Genomic DNA, 27161 nt, shown 5'->3' with positions numbered 1-27161 from the left:
AAAACCTTTTACGGCTCACAAGCTGCAACAATTCACACAATATCAACTATCTTTCTGACTAAACTAAGATCAAAGGTGAAAAACTGCCTGATTCCTGCATCATGAATGTAAATCTTTTTGCATTTTTTGACAGTAAACTGAATATATTTGGGTTTGACATTTTATAAACCAAAACAAGAAATTAATTACTGGAGAAAACAATCAACAGACTAATGGACAAAGAAAATGTGTTTTCTAACATATATGGCTGAATTCCTCAAATGTTACAAGATTCATACAATTTTAATTCAATTTTATTTATAAACAATTACAGGTCAAATTGTCTCAGGACGCTTCATTTTTATATTTTTTGTCATGTTTAAAATATGACAAACTACGAAATTTAAACCTCTTAACAAATCCAATTTATTATTTGGTTTATTAGAGACTAATCAACACTTTAAATAACTTTCTCCACTAAAACTAATAAACATGAGGTCAAATAGAAGGAACAGTTTTAAATCCTGCAGTCCCACAACGACAAGAATAAAGTTTCTCAACAAAAACTAAATCTGCTGCTGGATTCCATTAAAGTCCTAATAAATGATAATAAGGTGTGATACTAAAGGTTTGTGGTACTAAAAATCTCAAAGTAAAGAGATCAAGTTGAACATCTGGATGGAGGTTGATAAAAGTTGACCTTCCTTCATTTCTCTGGAGCCGACTCCTTGGATTTTAGGGATACTGGTTAAAAACCTGCTCTTCTAGTCGCTGTAAAAAGTCACTCCATTCTCATCGACTTCAACACCTCTTCATGACAAGTTCTTCTGCCTCCAACCTGGTGGAAACTCGGGAAAACCCGTCGAGAATCGGATTTTCGAAAAACTCGTCGAGCGGGGGAAGGTGTGGTGGGCGTTGGGGGGGGTAGAGTGGGGCAGTGGGGGGAGGTGGGGGGAAGGCCGCCACCCACCTCCCCTCCTACTCTCCGCCCTGACTCCACCCAGACTCCGCCTTGACTCCACCCATGTGGTCATTTGGAAACTACGATGTCAAAGGGACGACGAAATTATATTTTTTTTATATGATCTGTAGCTCAGTGAGTTAAGGGTTTGCCTATGGAGTTGCAGGTCGCCAGTTCAAGACCAGACCCTTCTTAAATTTTTGAAAAACTTAGACAAAGAAAGAAAGAAAGATGCCAGTGGCAGGTCTTGAACCTACAACCTTCTGCTTGGTAGTCTCTCTTCTTACCCCCTGAGCTACTTACTCAGATACTAATTTATCTTTTTTTTGCGCATTTATCATTGATTTTTTGTCATTTTCGAGTTTTTTTTTAATTTGAGTCTCGACTTGACCGTTTTTCCTCAGGAGGTTGGACTTCAGCCTTTGTGCTGGAGGACTGAACCATCAAATCCAACACTTTCCAAAGCCTCCAGACCTCCCGAGTCTTCAGGACCTGAGCTTTCAGACAGTCTGAGGGCTGAAATTTTCTAAGTCCCACAGTAGATCTGTGTTAGATTTAACTTTCACACAGTCCAAGGACTGGTATCTTCGAAGTTCTTGAGTAGTACTCTGTTAGTTTGAACCTTTCGACAGTCTGAGGACTGAAGTTTTAAATGTTTCTCTGTTAGTTTGAACTTTCTGGTTAACAGAAGCCTTAAAACTTGTGACCGTGAGTCTTGATTTCACATTTAGACCATCAATCTGAGTTCTTCTCAGACCTTCACCTTTGGGTTCTTTAAAAATCCTGAACAAACTTTGATTCTCTTCACTGAACAGTAAAGTTTGTGAAGATCAGAAGGTAACATTAGTTTGATAAATGCCTTCAACTACTAGTAGACTTTATCTGGAAAGCAGTTTTCTGAAATGAGTTCTTCATAAATCTTTCCACAGTCAAACCAAGAACACAGAAAGAGGAAATGTTTGAAGAAACAACTTGATGTTTTCATTTCAGGCTAGAAAACACTTTTAGACATTTATCTGTTTTTTGCTCTTTTTGATCGTTTTATTGTCTCCTCTGTTTAATTTGGTCTTCTAAAGTCTAACTGGTGTCTTTTCAAATGTTTTGTCTTTAGTTTGATTCTTCTTAAATGTTTAGTTTTACTCTTTTCTCACCTTTTATTCTTTTCTAATGTCTGATTTAATTTTAAAATGTTTTGTCTTTGTCTATAATGTTTAATTGTTTTTTTTAAATGTTTTATCGGCTTCTTTGAAAAAATGTCCTTTTCTTTCCCAATGTTTAATTTTTAGATTCAATCTTTAAGGTTTCTCTTTTTAAATTTTTTTAATGTTTAATTTTCTTTTTAAATGCTTCATTGTATTTTCTGCTTAATTCCTATTTAAAGTTTTGTATTTAAAATTTAATTTTCTAATTAAACATTTAACTTAACTAAATATTTTGTCTTTTTAAAGGTTTAATCTAATTAAATGTTTTGTATTTTTTTAAATGTTTAATATTCTTCTTGTTTAATTGTATTTTTAAATGTTTAAAATATTTCCTCTTTAATGTTTAATATTTTTGTTGAAAAAATGTTTAATTTCATAATTACATGTTTTGTATCTTGTTTAGTTATCTAATTAAATATTACATCTGTTTATAATATAATTTAATGGCATTTAATGTTTAGTTTGCTTTTAAAAGTTTTATTGTATTAAATATTTTTCCTTTGATTTAATTGTTTTTAATGTAGTTTATTTCTTTAATCTTTTTTCTGTCAAGATTTTAACCCCAACTTTAAAAATGAAACAAACCATTAAATCACAATGAAAATACTTCTGTTATCACAATCATGAGTTCGTCAGTTATTCATTTTATCAATTTAACTTTATTTGTTTAGCACCTTTCACACAGATGACAAAACTAAACAAGCAAAGAGAAAAATCAATGCTAAACTATGATTAAAACTGAAACTTTAAAAAAAAAAAAAAAAAAGATTAACAAGGTAACAAAACATTTGTGTCCAGGGGATGGAGGGAGTTTATTGAAGTCTTCTTGGGCTCACACAGTAAATCATTTAAAATAGAAACTTGATATTCAGTTTAAGGAAACTGCAGAGCGACAGAAGAACCAAAAATATCGCCCGTTTTCTCCTTTAATGAGCCAACTCTTCTTGTGCTTTCAGACCAAAGAACTACAGACTCTTCACAACCTGCTCAAACTCTTGGTACTGGACCTCACCACACGGGTCAAAAAGGTTTCCTTCTCATTTCTACTCTGAAGCTCACCTTCTCCTGCTCAAGCTGATGACAAATGTTTCTGCTGCTCTAAAGTCTGGTCTCCAGAACTTCCTAAAAACTCTCAAAGTCTCTTCTGCTGCAGGTTGCTTTGTAGAAGTGTGACAGAAAACCTCACTTAACCACATGGAGGGGCCTCAAGATAGTCGTCCAAATGAAACTACAAAAACCAAACTGGCACAACCCAAACACTAAAGTCTCCTGAAGCCTACCAGAGAATCAGGACAGGAACTCTTACCTTCTGGACAATCAACGTTGGTTCACAAACAAGAACACAGAATGTGTCTGACCAAAAACCTCTAAAGACTCACTACAGCCAAGATAAAGACACAACTCAGCTGCACCAAATCCACTAATCACTGCATGTGTTAGCACCATGTGCTAACTGTGGCTAAAGAAGCACCTTTACCAAGACAACTATCCAGTACAAAGCCCTAAAACTCACCAAGAAACACATTAAAGAGGATTTTACTGCTGGAAGCTGCAAGTCAACGCCTAAAAAACAAACTAAAGCAACAGAACCAAACCCGGTTCAGTGAACAGAAGCAGGGGAAATGTTTGACTGCAGCCATAAAGCAGGAAGACACTGAGCTGCTCAGGTGTTCCTGATAACACCAAGCAGCCACCTGGACAGCCAATAGGAGCACAGCTTACTGGAAGTCCAGAAAAAAATAAAAGTTTACAACACAGTACTAGAACTACGCTCCAACAGCAGCACAGTAAAGTCCAACAAATCCAGAAGGTTATTGGAAAGAAAAAATGCCACAATTCTTTGTCATTCCCTTAACTTTTTGTTTTAAGATAGTGAACATCTAGAAACTTGATTTAAAAAGTGTTTAAGTATCTTATTTCTTCTGCATGCTCCATCGTGCTTTTGTTTATCCTCCTCCTCTCACAGGTGGATCTTGTTGAGCTCAGCACTTCCTGGTCTCACATCAGATTCTCTGCACAGTGAGAAGACGAACACAAAGTGGCAGCATCTGCAAAGGTTCTCACTGGGCTTTCAGAATATGGACCGATATGTGTATTTTTTTTTTTTTAGGTAAAGGCTTGGGGATACTTTTTACAAAGCACAGCTGTAAATAGAAGAAGTTACAACAGCTTCAACAGTAGATCTTATAGTAGTAGAAGATCTCTTTGTGTTTATCCACAGCACCACAAATATTACTAATATGAATAACTGATAGCCAGTAATGTTCCCAACAATCAGTGAACAGAGGATGTTGTTCAAACATTAGAACTCCACATTTCTAATTGTTTAGAAACTTTAAATTGTGTCCATCATTCACCAGCACATCAGATTGTTTAAAGTCTACTTCTGTGCAGAAACAGGACGCATTTTGTTGTCTAACTTTCTCTCAGAAGTGTAAACAAGGAAAACTCACTTCAAAGTTTATTTGTCCTCTTTAGACGACTGCAGCCGCATGACAGAGTCTTCACACGTTTTCTGCTATTTCAAGTAGATGCAAACACACCAGGATACATGTTAGTCTGTGGTTTGACACAACACAAGTCTGAGAATCAGCAGTGGAAGAAGTTCTGCATGTTTCACAGAAACTGTTGTCTTTGACTAATATTAAATATTTCCTCTGGGTTTCAAAGGGGACTTTGTCGGCACAAGCAACTCAGACTTTCACTAAACCCATTTTCTCAAGGAAAAGTTCCCTGTTTCTGACTGAGTCACTGAGTCTCACATCGTATGTGATGGAAAAGAGACACGTTTTAGTGACAATTTTGATTTTACAGAAAGTGGAAGGAATAAGTTTGAAAATGATAAAAGAAGGATACCAAAGAAATGACTGGAAGGAGGACGGTGGCTGAGTAGACTGTGAAAGAGTCAACTAGCTTTTGTTTAAAAACTTCCATTTTCAGAACTGACCCATGTTTAAGAAAGTAGCTACAACTCATACTATGATTTTTTTACACAAATCTTGAGTTAGAGGCTAAAGTTAAAAACTATAAGAACTAGGGAAACATTTGGGCAGTGCTGACTTTCACCGAGGCTAATTGTCAACAAGTGTGCCAAATTAGGGGCAAAACACATTTTTGCTTTTTGCACCCCCCTCCTCATGGTCAAATGCAACAGAATGGTTTGTGCTTCGGTCCTGAGTGTATGTACCAAGTTTGATTTTGATCGATCTAAACAAGACTCCATTTACATTTCAGTAACATTTCAATTGGCTCTGACAAAAGATCAGAACAGCAGAGATCAATATAAGTTTTGTGAGGCTTGGGTTGGAGATCGTGTCTGTGACGTTTGTAAAAGATAAAATCCAGTGTGAGATGGACAGACGGATCGGTGCAGCACCAGCAGTGGTGCGAGTGTTGTACTGGACAGTTGTGGTGAAGAGGAAGGCGAGCTGGAAGGCAAAGCTCTCGATTTTACGTGTCACTCTACATTCCTGTCTGTGATCATCAGCTCTGGGTAGTGACTGAAACAATGACAACGCAGATACAAACAGCTGAAATGAGGTTCCTCTGTAGGGTGGCAGGACTCACCTTTCGGAGTTCGGATGAGGAGCTCGGACAACTGGAGGGAGTTTGAAGTAGAGTCGCTGCTCCTTCGTGTCTAAAGAAGCCAGCAGAAGTGTTTCAGGATCTGATTAGGATCCTTCCTGCACAACTTCTTCTGGAGGTTTTCTGAGCACAGAAGACTCCAGAGTAGAACCAGATTTCATCCCCTAGGAGGAGCTAGAAAACCCTGTTGGAGAGATCCGAGACATCTCGAATCTCTACATCTGAAAACACCACAATTTAATGGGCTCTTTCTGTGGTCACACTCCACCTCTACTCAACGATCATGAATATCAGCCAGGTAGTTTTTTGCATAATCCAGCTGAAAGACCAACAGACAAATGGTGCTGAAAGCATAACCTCTTTGATGGAGGTGATGGAGGCAAAATGGATGTGTTGAAGTATCTAAACAGCAGAAAACAGCTACACGTAAAATTTGTCACCAATCCTATGTAGAAGAGGCCTAAAATGTAAGATAACTGAGATCCAATGATCTGCTGTAGAAATACCGGCGCTCAACGTATGTAACTTGGATGTATAAAGATAAAGACAAGCAAGATGCAGGAACCAGATTAAGATTTCAATTCAACTGGAGACAACTTGCAAAATTTAAATTAATATTTTAATGATCAATTCATAAAACATGTTGAGGTGCATGAATGAATAGTTTTCTTTTACATATGAAAAGTTAAAAGTTTGAATTTGACAGCCCAAGCTTTTCAACAGCCCTGGTCCTAAAGTAATATCTGACCGTGGAAAAACGTCTTGCGCTCCTGTCTCATGTTTTATGTGTTTTTCCAGTGTTCATTAATAAGAAATAACAGTGTAAAATCACCGTGGAGAGATTTAAGTCGACAAGACAAGCACCCTTGTCTACTTCTGCCGACTAATTCTATTAGTGCAAGTTCAGTTTGAGAGTCAAGTGACTGATGTGTTTGTATCCTTGTCCAGCTGGGGGTCTACAATGAAATTAGACCTGTTTTTAGTGATAGAAAATGACGTTGATGTAGAAAAATAATTCAGTTTGAAAGAATCCCTGTTGATCTCCAAAAGATGACCGGAGGTGGCATCGGGTGTAAATGTCAGTCACGGCTCAGCATTGTTTGCTCACGTCCCTGCATCATACGAGCAAAGTTCCTTCGATGAACGTGAGCGTCACGCCACACTCTGCCTGCTGCTGTCTCTGCTGTGCGTCGAGCCTCCAGAACAACGGCGTGAGAAGTCCAGAAAGATGCCGTCGTGCTCAGGCTCAGAGTCCAGAGACTCCGTGACGTGGCCCATCGCGATCTCTGGACTGGACGACGGACTGGGACCGGAGCTCGTGTCCTGAGTCAGCACCTTGGACGACGAGGGGGAGTCAGACATCAGCGAGCCAGTGCAGCGTGTGTCCTCACCTGGGGAAGGTTCAGGGAGGATGCAGGGGGAGTGATGCTGTGGCTGGTGAGCGTGAGGAGGGTCAGGACTGTCAGTGTCTCTGGGTTGAGGGTCCTGACTGGAGATTACAGTGTCTGTGAAGAAAACAGTTTGCTGTTAGAGCGCATTTGTTTGATCGGAAGGTTTTGTCACACTTTTTGAGTGGCTTGCCTGTCAATTAGTGCATTGGAGGTTAACAGCTAACAGATACAGTGCCTGTCCAAAAAAAGTTGCCACTTAGATTTAACTCAGCAAATGGGTAAGAGTCTTATTTCTTTAACAACCATGTTGGACGACATATCCTGTGGTCACTGGAAATGTTAATCTGTCTCAGAAAGATCACATTATTGGCCTGCATCAAGCAAAGAAAACAACTAAGGAGGTTTCTGAAACTACTGAAATCAGGCTAAGATCTGTCCGACGCATTATTAAAACCTGGAAGGATAGTGGTGAACCATCATCTTCGGGGAACAAATGTGGTTGGAACAAAATCTTAGATGATCACAGGAAATCGATAGTAGAAGTTACCGCTATGTTTAATAGTGAAAGCAGGAGCATTTCTAAATGTGCAATGCGAAGAGAACTCAATGGATTGGGACTGAACCAGATTTTTTACTTTTTTCTTGATTTTCATTTGTTTGCCATAACCAGATTCTGTTTAACAAAAGAAAGAAAGTTCTTCACTTCTTGACCCAACTGGGAACTCATTAACAACTTGATCAAAATGATGATCAATTGGCAAAAAATCAGGAACTTTTCAGATTAACTGCAGGCAGTGGGAAAACAAATTCAAAATGTAAGCAGCAAATATCTATAACATGTGTAATCACATTTTTCTCACTTGGAAAAATGTTGTACATGTTAATTCCAGGTTTTTCCAAATTTTGTAAAATAAGTAATCAATTTTATGTTATCAATTTTGGATTCTCTGTACTTCTGTTTGCATAGAGGTGCAAGACTTTATGTTGCAGGAAAATGAGCTCGCACACAGTAAAAATGTTATAGGAGTAGAAAAACACCCAGGAGCTGCTTGGGGTACAGAGGGTTAAAGGATAGATTCTACTTTTAGAGAAGAAGCATCTAATGAAAAAACATCAACCACAGACAGTCAAAGTTTCTTTGGATAACCTCGCCAGTTAAAAGTAATTTGCGTCTGTTAGTTGAATGAGATGTGCCATTGGAGGATTTACACAAGTACCAATATGAAACGTCTCATCTCTGTCAGTTTAATTTCATTAAACAAAAGTACTTGCTAAACAACACACAGTGATTTATCTTAAAAAGCCAGTTTATGCATCATGAGAGATTGAGAAATATGCGATCGTTTAATCTTTATGTAATTTAAAAGACCTTTGATTCACTCAAGAAGATCTCTAGTAACTTAGAATCAACTGGATGTGCTTTGCTTTTTAAAGAAAATAGCACCTTACTGTCTCTTTAAGTTCTAATTCTGTATTTTACAACAATGAACAATAGATTTACAACTATAACATTTTCCACTTCTACATCAAAACCCACACAGACTTTTAAGAGCTTTAAAAGTACAAAAAAAAGTGAAGTTCAGTAAGACACAAAACATTTAAAAAGTCATCCAAAGCATCTGTTTGTCTTTATTACAGTCTTGAAAGTTGCAGGAGGCCTGTTATATTTCATGTTACTCATGTAGTTCTACCTGAAAGTGCAGCAGAGGCAGTGGAGGCTGGGGAGTGGTTGGCGAGGCTGGACGCGCTGGTGTTACTGTTGGTACTGGTGTTATCTGTGGCACTGGTGGTGGATTTGGCCATAGGGCTGCTTTCCTCCACACAAGACGTCATCTCAGAGACGGAGTGTCGTCTGATGCCTGTGCCGCCTCCTGTGGACAAGTCTATGTCGTACTCCACTACGGGGGTCAGCATGGGAACGTTGTAGCTCTTAGAACGGACCACTGGATTCTTGGTGGTGGTAGAGTTGCCTGGTTTGGCATACAATGAACGCTGCAACCGCTTTTCTACAGAGAGCGAGGGAAAATTTTGGTGTCACAGAACACGGAAAAACCAGCAGTACATGAAACTTGTGTCATATAGAAGCTGTCTGAAAAGGTATTTCTGCACATATTTACACGAACAAACACCTAACAGGCAGGAAGAGCAGTGCAGGTTGGAGGATCCATCTCTGGAATACAAGCCATGAGTCCCGAGGTAGGGAGAGACCACCTTCTGGATGAGAGACTCCAGACGCAGGTAGTCATCTGTTACGCCTTTAGATTCATGGACGCCCTGGATCAAAGACACAAACACGCACACAAACAGTGGTAATTGCTGCTGATTGGCCCTTAATAATGGAAACTTTAAAAGCCACGAAAAAGAAAGGCAGAAAGAGCTCAATCTGGCTTTCTGTGATCTTATCAAACATTCTGCCAGAGACTGTGAGTAGAGGGAAGCTTTTCTGATAAGAATTTAGTTTAAAACAGAGCGGCGTTTCAGTATCACAACAGCAGATGCTATGTTTGTATAGACTCAGCCAAAAGACAGCAACAATAAAGTGTTGAGTGAGTTTGGTATCAATCCTAGACTTGTATAGACATGTAAGAGATAAGAGACACATCGACAGCATTTTTCAGTTTAGAGTAGACGGACAAAAAATAAACTCATTTGACTGGTTTATTTTACATACACAGACGGAGAAAGACAACAAAGGATACAGCTGTAATGCAGTAATCCACTGTAAAGAATATAAATGCCAGCATTATGTCATCCTTGGATTAAACTTTATAATGTGCTCCACTGTGAAAACAAGGCCATTGTCAGAGAAGTGAAAACTTTCTGAAAACGAAGCACATCCTCTTACAAACTGGAACTTAATTTCCTGGTATAAAAAGTGGAAGGAGCAACACAGCCCACAAAAAAATAAATTCTGCTACCTAAGAAGAACTCAGTAAGTTTCCTTCAGTTATCAGGTGTAACAAGTCCTTGTTGTATCATGTCAGGTTTTCGTCTTTCTCTCATGCATTGCAAGTAAATACACAAAAACCGAATGACCAGAAAAAGGAAGGAAATAAAGCGTATTACTCAAATAAGCTAATGTTGAATAATGGGTTATACAAAAAAATTATATATAACATAGCTTTGGGTCTCCGATTGGATTTTCAAGCCTGTCTCTTGTTATTGATTTCAACCCCAAAAAATCATCTCTGTGTATCAAAGTTACATATTTAGAAGTTCTTCCTCCAATGAGAACAATATTGTCCTATAACTTAAATTGGCTTGGATGTGCCTTTAGCACACCAGCTCACCTGCAACGCTGCTCAAACACAATAAAACTACTTTGTATTACACACTTGCAACTTGTAATATTAGAGTAATTTTGCCATGTTCACGCTGTGAACCAGTTCTGAAGCAAAAATATATATATAGGGAAATCCCCACACCACAAGTTGGATTGGTTTCTTAGGTTTTTTTTAGATATGAAATCTTGAAAGTGTGAATTTGTGTTTTTGAGCCTGCTATCTGTTTCAAGATAGAAATGCCACGACATCACAACACTCTATGGACAATTTAACAAGGTAAAAAACTTTTCTTTAAACCTGCATCAATTCATTTTTTACCAACTTGTCAATATTGTAACAAATTACAAGTCACAGTTTAATCGTATAAACCTAATATGGTCACAAACTGCTATTTATCCATCCAGGAAACACTAAGCAACATTAGCATTGTGCCTCCACCAGATTTTGCAAGAAACATCTGGCTCTTTAGCAGCTAATTGCTCCACTAGTTGCACCAGCTAGTCATTAACTGTGTCTGGCTGCCATCTGGTGCTGGGCAAGTAGTGCAACAAAGACTTTAAGGGCCTTTGTGTCTGAAAACAGCTGCTTACTTCACCAGGACATGATCTTGATAAGAGTGAGCCAAAACAATGAGCTTAAAGACGTATAGAGCGGAAGAAAGCTGTAGAATTAAGTTGTAGTTTTCAGCAGATTCACTGTGAGTGACGCCGTTCAAATAACACAGTTATTTGACGTCATTGTTCACATAAAAACAGTGATTAGAGCCTCTTTAACAGTGAGTACTTTGCTGTTTTAAAGGTCCAGCCTCTGTCTTTCTGCTCATTACATGTGAAAACAAAATACTTTCAGTGGCTAGACTCAGTTCAGAATCGCTTCCACAATTTTGTCAAGGAAATTTTCTCGGGTGAAACACATATGGACCCTCACCTCAGTCCAGCATCTTGAAATAAAGAAGAGATCAATGAAGTTTCAGTACTCTGAATCATGGATCCCATGCATGAAAACCACAGCACAGAACCTAACCACATAAATAGAACAGGCTTCAGTGAACTGGCGTCACAGCATTTTAACAGAACGAAAGGGAAATTACTAACAGATGAAACGGGAAGTAGCAGAAACAGAACACATATTCAGTGCTGAATGCGCTCAACCTTTGTTTTAGCTGCCCTACTTTTCTGCTTCCTTTCATACCTTTGATTCCACCTGGTTTTCTTTTTGTCTTTCTCTACTTTAGGTTCCTTTCAATTGCAGGCAAACAGACCGATCAATAAAAATTACATTGCAGTGCATCTGACACAGTGGATGCACAAGGGAATATATATATTATGCATTCTAAGTTTGTGTCTTTTCAGCCATACCTCTGTTTTTGTGTCACTCTCTATGTCTGAATCTGAGCAGATTTGGGTCAATGAGCCGCCACAACGACGTCCAAACACAAAGAGAACCAGACACACTCTCAGAGACTCACAGTGCATGAACCCAGGCACAGTTGAGAGCACATTTAATTTTCTCCCATTCACTGCTGGACCCGGTGATACGTTCTGTCATGTGATATGAGGTCAGAGCTTCGCTGCTCTCCAGGATTGTGTTTCACCTGGCAGGCGAGCAGGATGGACAATCTTTGATTAGTCCACAGAGACTGATCTGGAGATAAAGGTTGGTAAAATGCTAAGCAAAAAACAAATGATCCCTTGGAAAGTAGTCAGTGCTGAAAAATTTAAACATAAACTGATTTCCTCTCAAGTCATCCATAAACCTGGGCAGGTTATGTCAAAAAAAAAATCTAAAAACATTTGGATGTCCTGCTAAAACATCTCAGAGGCTCATAGAAAATACATTTTATCAGCTGGGGTATCTAAAGGAAGCTAGTAGGGATAAATCAATTATCTGCCTGGCTTATCATTGTGGCCGATATCTGGCATTTATCCGAATATCAGTACTGGTATTTTAATGACCGGCGATTGATAAATTAAATACTTCACCTCTCTCTGTCTGTTGTCGCTCTGCAGTCTCAGAAACGTCTCTCAAGCAGAGACTGCAGAGACAAAATCTCAATGAGAAACAGAAGTTATTGTCACAAACCAGGAAACTAGCTAATCTCACAGAGGCTAAGGCTACGCTACAGATGACCCTGAAATAGAGTCAATACTCAATCAGTAATTAATAATTATATAAGATATGGACTTTAGTGGGTTATAAATGTGAAAGAAAAGTGAAATCTAAAGAAAATAGAGAAGAACAGCATCAGACAAACTGATCAATCTCAGTTTATCCCACATAAACAGAGGAGAGTGTCCTAATGTAATCACTGTTGTTTCTATTTGACATATTTAATTACAGTCTCCCTTCTGAATGAATAATCTTGGTTAAGAATGACAGGTTCCCTGCTATTACATCCTATTAAAACATACCATTTAATGTATATCAGCTCCCAATATTGGTTACTAGTCTCTCTTGATCAACAATTATTGCCATCGTTATCAGCCCTATTTAAAAAACAGCCCATATTAGTTGTTCCCTAAACGCTAGTGTTCATGGGTTTGGTTCTAAATGATAATAAAAGAGCTCGCATAAGGTCTAGTTTTTAAATGTCTGGGGAAAAAAAGTTTATTAGTTATTCAGAAATTGCATTAATTGTTATTTTATTATCTGTTTTCAGTTCGTCTTTTTTAAGACATCCAAAGAATTTAAACACCTAGTTTCGGAGCTTTCATTACTTTCACCAGACCTAAATATCTGCATTACACCTTGATCAACACTTCATACTCAAGAAAACCACAGTTCCATGGTATTCTCATTATCTATTCAGAAACAAGACATTCTGCCTCTGAGAACTAGATGGGTTTGTTCCAAACCTTTTAACTTATCATTCGCTGACACCAGCTGTACGTCTGCATGTTAATAAGCAGTTCAACAAAGAGGGTTTTCCCCCTCTATATTTTTTCCTTTGAATGTCTTTTACAGGGTGGTAAAACTACACTGGTATTAAACTATGCAGAAAAAGCAGAGATTAGATAAAACACATTCAGTGGCAGTTTCAAGAGAACTTAGGGCTCATATAGTTCCTCCAGCCGCCTCAATCTTTGCTGCTATAAAGTATTTTCCAGGCAAACTTGGGAAACTAGAAGATCTTACATGCACTTTACAGAAAAACGTCTGCAGTTGTAGCTGGAACAAAGGAAAGAAGTGCTACAATTTCCAAAAGCAAACAGATCTTCAAAAAGTAAAAATAGCATGCAGCCACATTTCAAGACCACAACTAAGTGACTATTTAGTTACAATAGAATATACACTACCATTCAAAAGTTTGGGAGTCACTCAGACAGTTTCATATTTTCCATGAAAACTCACACTTTTATTCATGTGCAAACATAACTGCAGAAGAGTTTTCTAATCATCAGTTAGCCTCTCAACACCATTAGCTAACATAATGTAGCATTAGAACACAGGAGTGATGGTTGCTGGAAATGTTCCTCTGTACCCCTATGGAGATATTCTATTAAAAATCAGCCATTTCCTGCTAGAATAGTTATTTACCACATTAATGTCTAGACTGGATTTCTGATGAATTGTATGTTGTCTTCTTTGAAAAAAAAAACGCTTTTCTTTCAAAAATATGGATTTCCAAGTGACCCCAAACTTTTGAGCAGTAGTGTATGTAATATCTTACATCAACTATGGTAGAAACATTAAACATATTAAAGTTCATGACTTAATTTCTATTAAATAATGCCTTTGCAACACTTCATAAAGTCCAAAAATAAACCAGGTTTTACAAAAGAAAACTTCACCCTCAACTCTAAATGGACATTAAGAAAATTAGCTCTTAGCCAGTAAAAAGTTCTTATTATAACTTGCTAACTTTTTTTGGCCTTGTGAGGATGTCATGGCCCTAAATGACAGAGTAAACACGGATAATTCACATAGACAAACAAAGAGGGTGCAGAGTGGTCATGGGAAGACAACTGTTCACTGTGTTCACACTGAGATTACTTCCTGTGAGAATCCCTTTGCAAGAAAAGTCTCAATGTCTTCCTCCACCCTGCGTTCCTCTTTTCCCCATCTGTTGTCGTTTACCCTCTTCCGTAACCCCGCATCAGTCATGGATGTTTGTGCATGCCGTGTGTTAAAGGGTGCATGAGAGAGAGAATCTGGAAAGAAAGTGTAATTGTACCTGTAGTATTAGCAGCATCTGTATGATGGAGGGAGGAACTCTGGCTCGGGGTCGAGACAAAGCTTCATCTAGTTTCAAGTTAAGGGTGATGATGTTTCTGAAGTGGAGGAGAGCCAACTGACGCACTGACGGCTCCTTTCCCTTAAGACACAAACACAAATATGTCAACAAAACGCAGCTTTGTATTTGAAACACTAGCCGGTCTGTATGTTTACCTGTACAGGGTAGAAGATGGCCTGCAGCATGGACAGAACATCACAGAAGAAGAAGTCCCACGTTTCTGCCAGAGAGTCCAATAACTTCTGACCTGTGATACAAGCAGGAAGATAATCAGCTAATCAGGAAGGTCAGAGAGATTACAACAACATGACTGTCGAGTGTTTGCAGTCAACGAGAGATTAAACTGTACTTGTGGGACAAACACATTGTTAGAATTCCATGAAAATCTAACATGTCTGTGAAGAGGGGCATGATAGAGGCTGCAATTTAGAAAGTAAACACACTGATGTCAATTAGCGAACACATTTGACCAAATGTTGGCCCTATGTAAACTGGAATGTTGGTTATTCACACCACTTTTTCGGATACGTACAGCACAATTTTCTGTGTTTTCCTGCAGTGGAAATCTAGAAAACACAGCTTCTGAGGTATTTAGGTTGCAAATTCAGAAAGCTCAAATCCATCAAAAGAGCAAAATCAGTCATGGCATCCATTAACATTTAATAATCAGGACTAAAACTGTTGAAAAGGCTCAATACAAAATTCTTGCGGCTAGATTAATTGATTTTTGGCCACTTGGGGACAAGGCGACTTTATAACAAGCTAAATCATCAGATCTGACTTTTCTTAAAGTTAACTTTTTACTCCATTCTATGGTTTTACCTCCTGATGAATGACTACAAGAACAGAACGTATGGGCTCTAAATCAAATGCAGTGAGCTAAGAGAGACCAAAAAACAATTTGTAACCAAGAAAAATTGCACAATCAGTTAAGAACTCTCTTTGTGTTTGTTACTATGTGACACTTTTAAAGCATTCTCAGTGATCTTATCAATACTACTTTTAGTCATTAAACCTCTGAACAGAAAAACACACCAGCAGGTTCGAAAGGCATGTTTAATAACAGAGAGCCTAATTGGATTTTTCAACTTTCCAGCAATCACTGAACTACTCATCTGTGATTTGATGTTTCTTAAAAAAATAATTTACCAAATCTCAGCCTAAAAAAATACAATTTCCATGTAAATCACTTTATTTTATCTGTGCATGTGTCATTTCAAAAACTTCTCAAAAATAAATTGTTTGTATTGACCACATTCTGTAAAAAATAAAACATTCTCCACTCCTTGGCACAACAGTGAAGTCATTAGTAACTGAGCTGCAACCAACAATTACAGGACAAAAAAATAGTCATTATTCGGCTGAACTGCAGGCCAGAGCAGAGAGTGGACAAGCGTGGAAACAAATTCAAAATGTGAGTAAAAATATCTGCATTATTTAGAGTCACCATCTTTTTCCAGTATTTGTAACACCTGTGGGCACTTGGCAAAAAGTTTGCAACTGTAGAGGTTTTTTCAATATTTGCAAAGCAAATAAAGTAATTCACCTTTCATTTTTCTTTTCTTTGTGATTCATGTCATTATAACTATATGGTACAACACAAAAGACATTTCATAGATTTCTCTCTCTTCTAGTCATGGTTGTGCTGCTTCCATAGAGGTACAGAACCTCACATTACAAAGAAAACTGAGTCCACAGTGAGTAAAATGCAACAGCAGCAAGAAATGTCAACAAATTGTTTGAGGTTCAGAGGGTTAACCTGTCTTTGTTTATAACACACAAACAACAGACTTACTGGTGTTAGTTCTCAAATGACCACATATTTCTGACACTTACTTTGAAGATAACCTCTGTGCAAACATATTTAACACACACACACACACACAAACAGAATCATACACCACCTACTATTGATTAAGCCAGAACAATGAGTCTTTGAGCCGCTGTGGTTTATCTTATCTCAAATGTCGCACTAACTGGATGTGTGACTGACGTAAAGGATCGCTTCCTGTCTGGTTTTTGTGACGACAGTGCTAAAAATCTGTGGGTCTGCATGTGTGTGTGCGTGTGTGTTTTATCATTTCACATAAAGGTCACACATGTACCACAACAGAGAGAACAAAATAATTTCGTTATCAGTTGCTCTCACCTCTCCTCTGTGAGTGTGCACATGTGTGTGAGTGTGCACGTGTGTGTGTGTGTGTGTGTGTGTGTGTGTGTGTGTGTGTGTGTGTGTGTGTGTGTGTGTGTGTGTGTGTGTGTGTGTGTGTGTGTGTGTTGTGTTTTGCAGAAAGATGTCCTTTGCCAGAAGTGACAGTGAACAGATAAGGCCAAGTTCTCACAGTTCGAGCTAATAGCTAACTAACAAGGTTAACTCTGCTTCTGCAGTACCAGCCAGTCATTAGGTTTCAGCGTTAGACGCATCTGAGACTCGACTTGTGCCACATCAAGATCTTGGAGTTCCCCTGAAATGAATCACTGGCACTCATTCAACCCTAGAAGGTACCGTTAGTTAATAACAGAGTAAAGTCTGGGCTCATCAAAGGACCTATTTCATGTGTTGTACAAATTTGCTTCTCTGGAAATACAGAAGAAACTTTAATTTTTCCATTAAACTAGAGAATATACAATTTCTTTGAGGAGCTTCAACAGGTGACTCAACCTCTTATAACAAACTACAACCTCTTCCTTCCAGTCAATACATATTTGTGTCAGCCTTTAATTTTATTGAACACTTATGTAACCAGGTCAGCCCCATCGAGATCAAAGATCTCTTTTACAAGGGAGATCTGGCCAACATAGTCACAATAAAAACAATAAACAGCAGATAAAAACTTGCACACACATAATGCTTGCACACAGTCAAGGCAGACAGTAATGATTTCACCTGAACTTTAAACTATTTCAGCGTAACAAGGGCTTGAGGTTGAAGTTTATTCCAAGCATTAGGTGCAGAAAACCTAAACGCTTTCTTGCCCAGTTCAGATCGTAGTTTGGGGCTGACAAATTGCAGAGTATCCATAGATTGGAGACTGTGACTTCCATGTTTCCTTAATAAAACATAAGATGTAATCAGAAATGTCTACTTATTTTTAGATTTTCTATGTAAATTCAGCCAAATGACACCAGAATTGTAAGTAAATGGAGAAGTTGTTTTTGTTCTGTTTTTGCCCTTCCTTTATTTCTCTCTATTTTAAGCTGGTAGTTAAAATATTTTTTATGATGATGATGTTCAAAATATGTGTGAGGTTTGAGAGAAGGTGAGGGAACAAGGGAAAATATTGAGAATTTTCTCTTCATGTATTAAATGCACCTTTACCATAACCATAGATAATTTATTTTAAAAATCAGGATTCAGTGTTCATAGCCTGTATTCACACCCCCTCAGTTAGTGCTTATGTATGTACATAGATCATTTTTTTTTACCTTCGTAGTAACGGATCTTGTCTCTCAGTATAACCATGCCTTTAGTGAGCAGCTGGTTCTGAAGGTACTCAGTAAAGAAGGAGCCCAACTCTGTCTTCAGCAGCTGCCTGTAAGATACATGTAAGTTACACAGCATGAAGAGACAGCACATACACTCCCGTTCAAAAGTTTGGGGTCACTCAAACAATTTCATGTTTTCTGTGAAAACTCACACTTTTATTCATGTGCTAACATAACTGCACAAGGGTTTTCTAATCATCAATTAGCCTTTCAACACCATTAGCTAACACAATTTTTTGATTCACTTAAAGTTATCTTCACTGAAAAAAATGCCTTTCCTTTAAAAATGAGGACATTTCCAAGTGACCCCAAACCTTTGAATGGTAGTGTTTATACACACACTGTAACACATCATCAGTGATATCTTGCAAAAAACGAACAGGTGTGATGAGATTATTATGCAAACTGCAGTGTTTAAACAGCAGCAGGCTCAGGAAATGAGAAAAGATGTCATTCGCTATGAAAACAAAAGCTGAACAGCCAGATTTTTCACTGATAAACTAGATTAGCAAGACTTTTATGTTGCTGGAAAGAGAAAACACTAACTTTTACTTTTTCTGGTATTACTAAGCAAACAATGCATTCTTTAAGACATTAAAAATCTAAATTAAAAAAGTCTGCTGGTCTCATTCTGTGTACACAACAGAGTCATAACTAGTGCTGCATTTGTATGTGATGTGAAGCGTTTATTCTTGTAGATCCAACAGCTTGAGCACATTCACACCCTCAGGCCATGTCAGACCAGCATCCTACATGAATAACAACCATCACTGTTGCACCAAATACATGTATGTGTATGATGTCTACAGTGTGCATGTCTATACAGTATGTTGGTGTGGTGTTTACACCACACAGTGAGTCAGTTTTGAGCGCACTGCCTTCAGCTACACTGAAATTAAATACAAAACACACAGCAGTGACCCCTCTGTAACCTTGACCTGTCATTTCCCCTTCAAACAATTTACAGATATTTATGATTCAGTGGACAATGAACAGTAAAGAGAAGCAGGGGAAAAGCATTACCCATGATGCAGCTGAGAGCAAGGCAACAACAATAACTGTTACCGAGCATGTGTCAATGTTTGGACTTGAGCGAAGATTAAATTTAGCTTGCTGAAACTGGGTGTGAGAGTTTGTCACTACAGCAAGGAAAGAGGGGAAACTGCACAGCAGATGCTATATTTTAGTCAAATATCCAAAAATACACACCAGCTCAGGCTAAAAAAATCAGCATGTCTTTCAAAAACTCAGCAAGAGTCATAAAAATCCAAAGACGACTGACTGGGAGCTAACCTGACACCTTCATTCAGAGTGTAGAGTTCATTTTCTCCCAGATCCTTCCTCTGGAAAACTGAGATCACTGCATTGTGGATGCTGCAAATAAACAGATGAGAAAGCATTCAGAAAGAGAGACATGCAAATTGTCTGACACTGAACGCTCTAAACAGAGGAAAAGTTGTGTTCCTGTTGCAGAGAGATTGATGGTCACATGCATTCAACATGTGTGAGCAGTAACTGTCGCTAGTCAGGATGCTGCATGCCATGATGCTACCTGTGTTACGCATGGTTTTGTAAGTAAGGTCAGGTACACGTTTGTGATTTTTTTTTATGGCAGAGTTCTGTTGTAATAACCTGAGATGTTTCAGTGAGAACATTCGGCACAAATGACCTAAACTGTGGCATGATGGCATGCAGGTGTTTAATTTGCTCCTAGTGATACACAGCAATGACGCATGTTTTTGTTGGTCACAACAACACAAACATTGCTCCCCAACCACCCAACTCACAAGACTTGGCTCGCTTGGACTTCTTCCTCTTCCCTAAAATGAATTCCAAGTTGAGAGGTCACGATTTTATGTCAGCAGAAGAGATCAAATCGCAGCTGGTGCGGGACATGTTTACATAACAGGACCTCCAGGGAGTGTTAAAACCGCAACAGCAGTACTGAGAGTGGCGTATTGATGCACAAGGAAAGTTTAAATCGGGTACAGTTTTTGTTTTTTTAGAAGCTCAGTCTACTCTTCCAGACAGCGCACAACATCATGCATGATCGGCACCACCCGGCACATCACCTGTTTCACCTACTGCCCTCAGGTAGAAGGTACAGGTCTACACGAGCCCAAACCACCACACTGGCCCACAGCTGTATCCTGTGAACTGGACTTTGCATTGTTGCATTAATCAAAACATCACTCAAATAACAGTCTGTACGTTCCCTCTGTGTGTTGATATGCCATCTATATGCTACAGTATTACTTTTACTGCTTATTACGTTTGTACCTGCACTGAATCATTTATGTTTATTATTGTGTATATTGTGCTAATTTTACACAGTGGGTGTTTATGGGACTTCGAGGAAAGTCTTGCACCATTTTTGCACTTTATTACATCATTTGCTGTGCAGTGTATGAAAGCTTTAAATGAGATTTAGTTGTTCTATTTATTATGCCAGTGACATTAAAGATTGAATTGAACTGATATTACTTTTTTGTTCTCTTATATTTGCTGTAAAGGTCCCATATTAATGATCCCCTTCTCAGAAAATTAATGAAAGTGTCACATATTTCCTGAATGTGTGCTCAAAAACTGCAAAGATTGCTCCTTTTGTTATTGCTGTGGTGACATTGCCATCAGAAATAATAGATGTCCACTTAGTGTCTAGTTGCTCAGATGCTAGGAGTGACAGAAGACTTGTGTGTTCACTGCTGCAGCCAACGGCACAAAATTTGGTGTGTTTTGTTAGTTGCTGAGACGTTTTAGAGTTAACAGAAGTAGCTTTAGAGTGTAAATAAACCCGGTGGAGTGTGAGGAAGTCGGTTATTCAGAATGGCTCAACTGGCATACAGCTGAAGTGGGGCTTGACGAATGGCATAAGTAAACATCATAAACCAAATCTTCACAGCTTTGGTTTACACTTTCAACTATAGAACAACCACAGAACACAATCAAAATAGATTTTCACCACATGCAGTCTTCAGAGTATCACAGGAAAGGCTGATCAACTTAAGTGTCATTTGATGTCATGTCAGAAGACTAGCAGGTAAATGTTGTCTCTTGCAGCCGCTTGGACCAGTCAACATCTAAACATCCTCAAGCGGCTTTACTCAAATCCTGACATAACGGTCAACAGTTAAAAGGTTCCCTGTAGTAAGAGAGAGTAAAACATAAAAGCTCAGAAGGGGAATACTGTAGGTTTGAGTCCAGCTTATGTTCATATAGTCCTCCAACCATTTCCATTAATCTCATGCTATCCAGTGTGAAATAAAGCTGAAAAATCACAAAAACAACCATAAAAAAGAGAGAGAGGACCAACGCAGAAAGGAATCTATGAGGCAGAAAGAAATGAAAAGAGGAGTGAGGGATAAAGAGGAGCAGTGATGGACCCGGAGGGAGGACAGACAGAATGAGATGATGCTGAGGTTCCTATTCATAACATGAATAATAGCACCAATAGAGCTTTCTGCTGGGCATGTTTATACCACCAGAAAGGGAAAATAATGCACATATACACTTGTTTCATGTGAGTAAGACACGTTGTATATTTAACAATCAGTAAAAATAGCAGTATGATCTACTATTTTATATAAAAAGAGTGATGAAGAACATGACATGGTCATTCAATCTTAAATGATGAAAGTTTCTGCTTGATCTTCTCTTTTTTGCCTGATTTTTTTTAATAGAATAATATATAGACCATTATAAAAACATTTTAGCTTGATATATCAAATACTTTGAGATTAAAAAAAAATTTAAATTACTTGTCAACCCACTTTGAGCACATTTTTACGCTCTGAAGCCTCAAGCTGTATTTGAATGACAATATTTTAGCAGCTGTTAAAGATGAAAGCTTTAAAGAGAAAGAGATTTTTCACTATTATATCTCATCGTGCCATTGATTTGTAATCGCCAATATTGGAAAAGTAGATTAAATAGTCTCTGGCCATGGGTGGAGTTGAAATATGAAAAAGAAAAAACTGAAGGTATCATGAAAAGTCCCATCTTTGAACACACTTTAACAAAAAATTATACTGCATGAGTCAACATGTGATATTTTCTGAAACACACATAGCTACATGCCAAAATAATACAATATCAAACATACAAAATATTTGTATATATGAAATCCTAAGTCACAAAAATGAAAAAGTTGGGCAAGTTCTACCACAAAAATAACAATCTTACTTCATAGCCTAGTTCATAGCAGAGTTCTGGAGTCTCAAAATTGTTCATCAAATATACACCCCCTGTCAAAAGTTTTGAGACGGGTTCTAATTTATTTGAATAAGAAAGTGTCTTAAAACTTTTGACAGGGGGTGTAACTAATAAAAACTGTTATACAATGTGTACCAAATGTAAGTGATGCATGAGCATACAAATATAAATGTATTCACACTTTAACTTTTTACACAGATAACACAGCCTCAATTTTGAAAGTGTAAAAAATATGTTGAAAGTGGGATGATGGGCAATTTTTAAAAAATAATTTTTTTCTTCAAAGGTAAATCATATATTTAAAAAATAAGCATGTACGATTTTAAATATCCATAGGCTACGATAAAAAGAAAACCTTCCAGTAAATCAGAGATGGTCGAGCAGAAGGCCTCTGATGATAGGTATGGATTAACCCACATCTCAGTCTCTCCCACACTGACCCGTTCCAGGTGGCGTTGGCTCCGGCCCTCCTCTGCTGGGTCCCTTTGTCCCGGCTGCAGTCCTCCGCCAGCCCCCCTGCTGATCCTCCCTTCTCCCCACCTCCTGTCGGGCTCTTTGCCTGCGAGAGGTCAGTCAGACTGGAGGATGAGCCGGTGCCCAACCTCAGTTTGCTGTGGAGGCTCCTTGAAATCCAAAAGGTAGAAAGAAAAAACAGTAATAAGCACCAATGTTTATTCAGTGACATAGTAGGGCTTTTTGACAGCACTATATTTTTTAAAAGTGTAGGGATTTTTCTTCTCTACTTTTCAAAAAACTTAAAAAAATAACTTTACACAGACCATAATCTTCATCATGCTGACCCATCCAAGTTTACAAAGGTACCAAGATGAAGCTGAACAAATAAATACACAAATTGAAGCTTAAAGCAGATCAGCATACAATTCATATAAGAAGACAATAAAGTATCACCTGCTGTGCAAAAACACCACTGTAATTTTTCCTGATTTTAATGGTTGACAGCATTAACATTTATTAATGGGTGATTACTTTTTATTAGCCATATGGTACTGTTTACACAAGCTGATGTGCAATACTGCTTTTGAAACAGGGATTTTTACTGGGGCTGAAATCAGGAAACTTGTCAAACTGAAGGAGAAAAAAACATAATTAAAGCTGCAAGCAGCGATGGACGGGTCCTCGCATCCACGCTGGTCGGCCAATCCATGCACGTCCACCAGGTGGCGCTGTGACTGAGAGTGTGTGCTGGCCTCTGAATCACATCTGGACCAGAGTTTAATCACACGTAAAATTTCAGCCAGATTGGAGCATGTTCAGACTAGTTATACAGCATTTCCTGCCCATCCACCACCAGGTGGCGCTGTAACTCAGAGTGTATTTCAAACAGTGGATGTGATGAGGGCTGGACTCTGATCACTCATGAAAAGTTTCAGGCTGATTTGATCATGTAGAGGCCAGTTATACAGCATTTATTGTCCCTCCAACAGGTGGCGCTGCAACTGAGAGTGTCTGTTGGCCTGTAGATGTGATCAGGATTGGATTGTGATCACACATGGAAAGTTTGAGGCAGATTGGAGCATGCAGAGGAGAGTTATACAGCAGTTGTTGTTTCATGGCGAAGCATCAAAACTCTAATGGTCGCCATGGCCACGCCATTTGGCTTCTGGTTAACCTTTTGATAACTTTTCCAAACCAAGTCCTGCTGTGTGGACTGACAAAATTTCAGGTCTCCTGGAATTATCCCCTAGGAGGTATTAACTCTCAAAAATGAGAAAAATCATCAAAAATCTCACAATTAATCCAAGATGGCCGACTTCCTGTTGGGTTTAGGACATGGCTCCAAGAGGCTTTTTTGTGCGTCCTGATGTGCTCTATAAGCCTCCCAAATTTCATGGATGTAGGTGAAACGTGCTGGGGGGGCTGTTTGTTAAAAATACTGTAGGGGGCGCTATAGCATGTGCAGTGCCGAGATGCATACAGTGTTGTTCCTTGGGTCAATGGTGATGTGTGTGGTAATTTTTGTGAGCATTGGAGTATTCCTAACCTGTCAGAAAGGGCTTTGTTTTTCATGGCGATATTTGGTTGCTACGGCAACAGCGTTGCATGAACTGTCACACCCTTCACAGTGTGTGATTGTCAAGAGGTGAAGACTCGACTGACCAATTTCCAGCATGATATCACCACGTTTGGGGCCATTGTACCTGAAAATATAAGGCCTTAAACTTACTATTACCAACAGGTGGCGCTATGACTTTTTCAAAATTTATGAGTGTGGATGTGTTCAGACTGGACCTGGTATCCAGCATGTGAAGTCTGAGGCAGATAGGATGTTGTTCAGCTGAGATATGAATCGTTAAATTTTCATGGCGAAACATCGAAATTGGTTTGGCCGCCACAGACACGCCCTTTGATGACAAGTCACCATTTTCACTGGGATGCATCATCAATGTGTTTAGGCTGTTGTCACTGCATTTGAAGTGAATATGATCAACCGGGTAACAATAGGGCATGAAAGTGTAAAAGATGTCTATTTCCTGAAACCACAAGGTGGCGCTATGACTGTCAATGAATATCCCTATGTGGATGACATCAGGACAGGACTGTCATCATACATGTAAAGTTTCAGGCAGATTGGAGCATGTTGAGAAGAATTAGACACCAATTCCTGTTTCATGGCGAAGGATCAGTTGTTTGAGGCTCCGCCATGGCCACACCTTTTGGCTTCTGGTTGAGTTTTTGATAACTTTTCATCAGAAAGGTCTGGTGCATGTACTGGCCAAATTTCAGTTCTCTCAGACTTATCCACTAGGAGCTATAAATTTTGACAAATGTACAGCAAATTCAAGATGGCCGACTTCCTGTTGGGTTTAGGGTGTGGCTGTGATTGACTTTTTGGTGTGTCCTGATGTGGTGCATATGCCCACCAAATATTGTAGCTGTAAATAAAACATTGTGGAAGTTGGCCTAATGACCACTTTTTCAATTTTGCAGGTGGCGCTATAGAGCCATTTTTCCACACATATGCGCAACTCCCATAAAATATCAAATTTTTCGCCAGTCCTGATGTGCACGCCAAATTTCACGCGTTTTGGTTCATGATAAGGCCGCCAAAAAGGCAAGTCATTTCCCGAGGAGCGATTAAGTTTGAAAAATTTACAGCAAATTGAAGATGGCCGACTTCCTGTTGGGTTTAGGGCGTGGCTGTAATTGACTTTTTGGTGTGTCCAGATGTTCTGCATATGCCCACCAAATATTGTAGCTGTACATGAAACATTGTGGCAGTTGGCCTAATGACTACTTTTTCAACTTTGCAGGTGGCGCTATAGAGCCATTTTGGCACGCACATGCGCAACTCCCATAAAATATCAAATTTTTCGCCAGTCCTGATGTGCATGCCAAATTTCACGCGTTTTGGAGTATGATAAGGCCGCCAAAAAGCCAATTTACTTTACGGGAGAAAAAAAAAAAAATAATAATAATAATAATAATAATAAACCCTAGGGTTTCAATAGGGTCCTTGGCACCGCTGGTGCCTTGGACAGTCGGTGCCCTGGCACCGCCTGTCCTTCGCACCCTCGGTGCTCGGACCCTAATTACCATATAGGAAGAAGAGAAAACTAGACAGCAAGTGAGTGGGGATAAGAAGCAAAAGAACAGAATAATAAGAAGATCAAAGGATGTTATAAAAGGAAGGGATGAATGAAAAAAAGGAAAATGACAAACACATACAGAAAAAAGAAAACGGTGAATAAAAGAGATTTAATGTGCAGTGACACGACAAAGATGAAAAAGAAAGAGGTGTCAGAAGAGGGAAAAAATGCTATAAATGTTCAGATTTCTTTCAAACAGCAAGACAGTCCAAAGAAATGAAAGAATTGCTTTGGATTTAATTCATATGGTCAAAGTAGTAAATTAAATGACTGTAAATTCAATGCATATGCGCATGTTGGGAAATAGAATTAAACATGTTTACTACATCTTCATACCTCATGAACCAAACAATCAATCAATTAATCACGAATTTGCATGTCAATCAAAATTTGCAGTCCTCGTTAAATGTGTTTGATTTCTACATACATGTAGGTAAGTATAAATATACCTGTCTTTAAATGAGCAAATACTGCAACATTTTAAAATATACAACATATCATCTCTTCACACAAACACTAGCACATTACGTACTTACTCTATTAACTGAAAAGGAACCACATATCCCCACTCCATGACTCTGTGTCACACTGATTTGAATGTTGTCTCACTCTTCCACATACCCATTTTCTTTCTTCTTCTTTTGGTTTTCTTCCTTCCACTTTTTAAATTCTCCCACCTTTACTCTTTCCACTTTTCTTTCTCCCACTCTGCCTTTCTTTCTTCCCCTTTGCCAGTCTGTGCCAGTCGGCCACCATGTGACCCTGCGAGCTTTTATGCCCGGCGAACAAAGGAACCCTTTGAGGTTCAAGAGCAGCCAAGAGGAAAGGGAAGGCTTTAAAGGTGACACGCATTTCACTTCATCTTCCTCCCTTGTCTCTCTGTGTGGGGCCCAGAACAGACAGAATCTACATTCAAGCTGTTATGACATGATGACCCAATTTACTGATCACTGTTCAATACTTCTTTGTTTATCACAGCAATTTTGTCTGCTTTGTCGTGCACTGTGCTGTGGAAATATTGTTTTTCTTCTTTGTTTTACACTTTTAATGAACAGCTGATGTGAAAAGGATTGAAATAAAGTGGATTTTAATGAGTATGGACTCTAGAAAGAGAAGAAAAAGAACTGACAAAGAGGAAAAACAGAGAAATGGAGTGGATGGAAACTCAAAGGCATATAAAAGAGGTAAGAGGAGAGACGGTGTGTGTATGTTGTTGGTC

General features: G+C 38.6%; 1 protein-coding gene across 2 annotated transcripts; it reads right to left on the bottom strand.

Annotated features, from left to right (window-relative positions):
- Positions 1-6328: 6328 nt before the first annotated feature.
- On the bottom strand, positions 6329-26696 carry LOC110966577 (proline-rich protein 5-like). 2 transcript variants are annotated; one of them, XM_051959206.1, is made up of 9 exons: positions 26564-26696; positions 22775-22957; positions 19416-19496; positions 18063-18169; positions 14792-14883; positions 14577-14717; positions 9248-9392; positions 8810-9124; positions 6329-7232 (listed from the first exon to the last, which is right to left on the bottom strand). In XM_051959206.1, the coding sequence occupies exons 4-9, from the start codon at positions 18097-18099 to the stop codon at positions 6880-6882; spliced, it is 1083 nt and encodes a 360-aa protein (XP_051815166.1). In that variant the 5' UTR covers positions 18100-18169; positions 19416-19496; positions 22775-22957; positions 26564-26696; the 3' UTR covers positions 6329-6879. The 2 variants fall into 2 exon arrangements, with proteins under 2 accessions (XP_051815166.1, XP_022071681.1); XM_022215989.2 differs by having other exon boundaries at positions 26479-26675.
- Positions 26697-27161: the final 465 nt, after the last annotated feature.

This window comes from Acanthochromis polyacanthus, chromosome 1, assembly GCF_021347895.1.
Source record: "Acanthochromis polyacanthus isolate Apoly-LR-REF ecotype Palm Island chromosome 1, KAUST_Apoly_ChrSc, whole genome shotgun sequence".
NCBI classification, from domain to species: Eukaryota; Metazoa; Chordata; class Actinopteri; family Pomacentridae; genus Acanthochromis; species Acanthochromis polyacanthus.
This window is presented reverse-complemented; position numbering and strand designations above follow the sequence as displayed.

What these genes read in the sequence shown, in the direction of transcription:
- LOC110966577 (XM_022215989.2), bottom strand. Translation starts at nt 26,516, where the DNA reads ATGGAGTGGGGATATGTGGTTCCTTTTCAGTTAATAGA. An exon ending in ACTCTGAATGAAGGTGTCAG is followed by an intron (nt 18,170 to 19,415) that starts GTTAGCTCCCAG and finishes TGTATCTTACAG; the next exon opens with GCAGCTGCTGAAGACAGAGT. An exon ending in CCATCTTCTACCCTGTACAG is followed by an intron (nt 14,718 to 14,791) that starts GTAAACATACAG and finishes TTGTGTCTTAAG; the next exon opens with GGAAAGGAGCCGTCAGTGCG.